At 40.7% G+C, this 2,621-nt stretch overlaps 1 protein-coding gene across 1 annotated transcript in view; it reads right to left on the reverse strand.

Annotated features, from left to right (window-relative positions):
• Positions 1-245: 245 nt before the first annotated feature.
• The window catches only part of LOC123959822, a 19,788-nt gene continuing 17,412 nt past the window's right edge, over positions 246-2,621 (reverse strand). Inside the window, exons 4-6 of the mRNA XM_046034123.1 lie at positions 1,253-1,298; positions 652-779; positions 246-369 (exon numbers count right to left, since the gene is read on the reverse strand). Of these exons, the coding sequence (XP_045890079.1) occupies positions 246-369; positions 652-779; positions 1,253-1,298 (298 nt within the window). The remainder of the gene's footprint in view (positions 370-651; positions 780-1,252; positions 1,299-2,621) is intronic.

Below are 2,621 nucleotides of genomic sequence, written 5' to 3' on the forward strand. Positions count from 1 at the left end.
TACTAGGTATTAACTGATTTTCTTAGCCCTGATGTGTCTTTATTCCGCAAACAATTCATTTTGAAGGTCAAAGCCTTGAAACATCTTACCTGCCTACCTGCATGACGTCATTGGCAGAGGAAACAGCACACAGCAAAGAGTACAGCTCCACTTTGCAGCTACGTCTACACTACAACAACTAAGACGTACGAACTGCATATGGTGACATATGGCAAAAAACTGTATGAGCATTGTAAATCTGAAGGTTAAATAGTGAAAGTGACAGGCTGAAGGACAAAGCAAAGCAGCTGCGAAGAAACAAGCATGCGGCTGCTTTCTAGCTGCTTGGGTGGAGGGTGCGGAGTGGGTTTTGCACAGCTCCATCTCAATCTGTTTACACAGAAACGGTATGGCAGAAAGAGGGAGAGAATCGACCGAACAAAATATTACAATGCATGGATTGGCCATTTTAGCAAGAAAACATATGCCGTGGTTACGACAATGCACTGTGCACCAACCAAGAGCGAGCTGGGGAAGTACAATCAACCAAACACAACAAGGTTAGACAGCTTCTAACCTTGAGTACCATAAACCACTTGAACATACACGGCTTGTTTAAAGGCCACCGTCTTGAATATTGTTGAATGAATAGGCTGTACAGTATGAAGTGACCTTACCTCGGTGCTTGACTCAGCAGAGGGGAGGTCAAAGAGTGATGGACAGGGGTGAAAGGCCGTGCTGACTGGCTCTTCTTCCGGCGTGGCCTTGCTGACCAGCTGGTTCCTGCAAGCAGTGGCAGCCTGAACGCAGCAGGGATACAATGCTGTTAGCTTATTCTAACATATGATGTGATTAGCAATGATTTTTAGGCAGAGTGGCATTGACCAAGAATGACCTCAATTAGCTTTTGCTGATCTCTCTCTCTCTCTCTCTCTCTCTCTCTCCTACCATATATTAGCTTGCACGAAGGTTTGACGAGAAATTTCAACGATTCATTCCGTGTAACACAAAACAAATATAACTTAATCATGTGACACTTCAAATCTCCAGTGAAATTTATACATAGGCTTCAATATACTTTGAATAAATGTTAAAGGAAATTCTCAAATATATTATTTTCAATATGTTAATAAAGGCAATATAGCAAAGTTTTACAAGTTTGTAAAAAACATACAACCCTCTCCCCCGGTTTGGATATGAAAAAAAACCGTAGCAAACAACCCTTTAAAAGACAGAAAAGGTTAGAAAGTGGGATCATTCTTTCAGCACAGACCTGCAATAGGTGCCGTACAGAGTAGACAGAAGTAGCAGCAGTAGAACTACAATACAAACAGACAGATCAAAACTACATTAAATATTTTGTATTGCTAAGTACGGCATTAATTAACTTTTTTGGCCACTTCAAAGCACAACTATCTGTAAACATTGACATATTATCACCTTTTAAAGCGGATATGTCAAATGTGCTGGTAAACAGTTGCTTATGCACACATCCAGCAGATCCAGAGCAACATTAGCATTCATTTGGCCATCTGAAGAATGTAATTTAGGGCCCTTTCACACCTGAAAGTCCGCACCAAGGTCCGAACCAAATGTTTTGATATATTTTGATACATTCGGTTAGTTTTGGTTTGGTTTCACATTGCAATTATTTGAGTGCGCTAAAGAACTTTACATGACATCATCATCTATACGGGCTGTGTTTCCCTATACTTGACATTGATTGGTTCGTAAAAAGTTTCGCAGGTAGCTTTGATGAGAATGAATGAATAAGGGATGAACAGATGCATTATCATTGAGACTGTGTTGTTAATATTATGGCATTACTACCTGCAGCACCAACTTAACTAGGCTAGTTCAAATTTGCCAAATAAACGTCCTTGTTGTGCGAACTATATCTTCGCCGGCAGGAAAGGAGGAGAAGACAGCAAGCAATCCTTCTGCACCTCCGTTTGAGGAGAGACAAAATACATGAGTGGCCGTCTGTTTCAAAAGATGAGCTGTCACGGGAGCTTTATAATTGTGTCTTTATTTCAGTGCATTTCTCTGTCCATTTGTTTATTTCCAGTTTACACAGGAAGCGCCGAACTTCCTGTAAATGGTCTGAAAGTCCAAAACATCAGTTTGATCCAGACCGATACTACTTCTTTTGGTTGAACCAAATTTCATCGGTTTGGTCCGGACTGTGGTCCGGAGGAGGTTTCACACCTGTAATTTTGTTTCGGATCAAACTTAAAAGTCTGAAAGTCCGGACCAAACGAGGCAGGTGTGAAAGCTCCCTTAGTCTTGTTTTAGCTTTGTTTTGGTGAACTCCTGAGTGAAATATTTGGCTCTGTGCTATAGCTGCCAAATGTTCTACAACGTTCACCAGCTAGTCGCTAACTTTTTGTGTCTGTCGTATGGAGCTGGAAAGCCAGGGCAGGTAGCGTACATTGGGTTTATCAGCCCAAATTTTACTATTCTAAAAACAGATGCTTGCTGCTGCTGCTGGAAACAGGTTAGTGAGAGAATGAACCAAAACAATCTAGTTCAGGGCTGTAAAACCAAAATTCTCTGTAGTGTGTCATTAGGAGTCATTTGATACATTGTTAATTTTTATTAGTGCTTTAAGTGACTTTAAGTAGTCTAAAGTGTAAAAGTGA

The sequence above is a fragment of the Micropterus dolomieu genome, linkage group LG21 (genome assembly GCF_021292245.1).
Source record: "Micropterus dolomieu isolate WLL.071019.BEF.003 ecotype Adirondacks linkage group LG21, ASM2129224v1, whole genome shotgun sequence".
Classification (NCBI taxonomy): Eukaryota; Metazoa; Chordata; class Actinopteri; order Centrarchiformes; family Centrarchidae; genus Micropterus; species Micropterus dolomieu.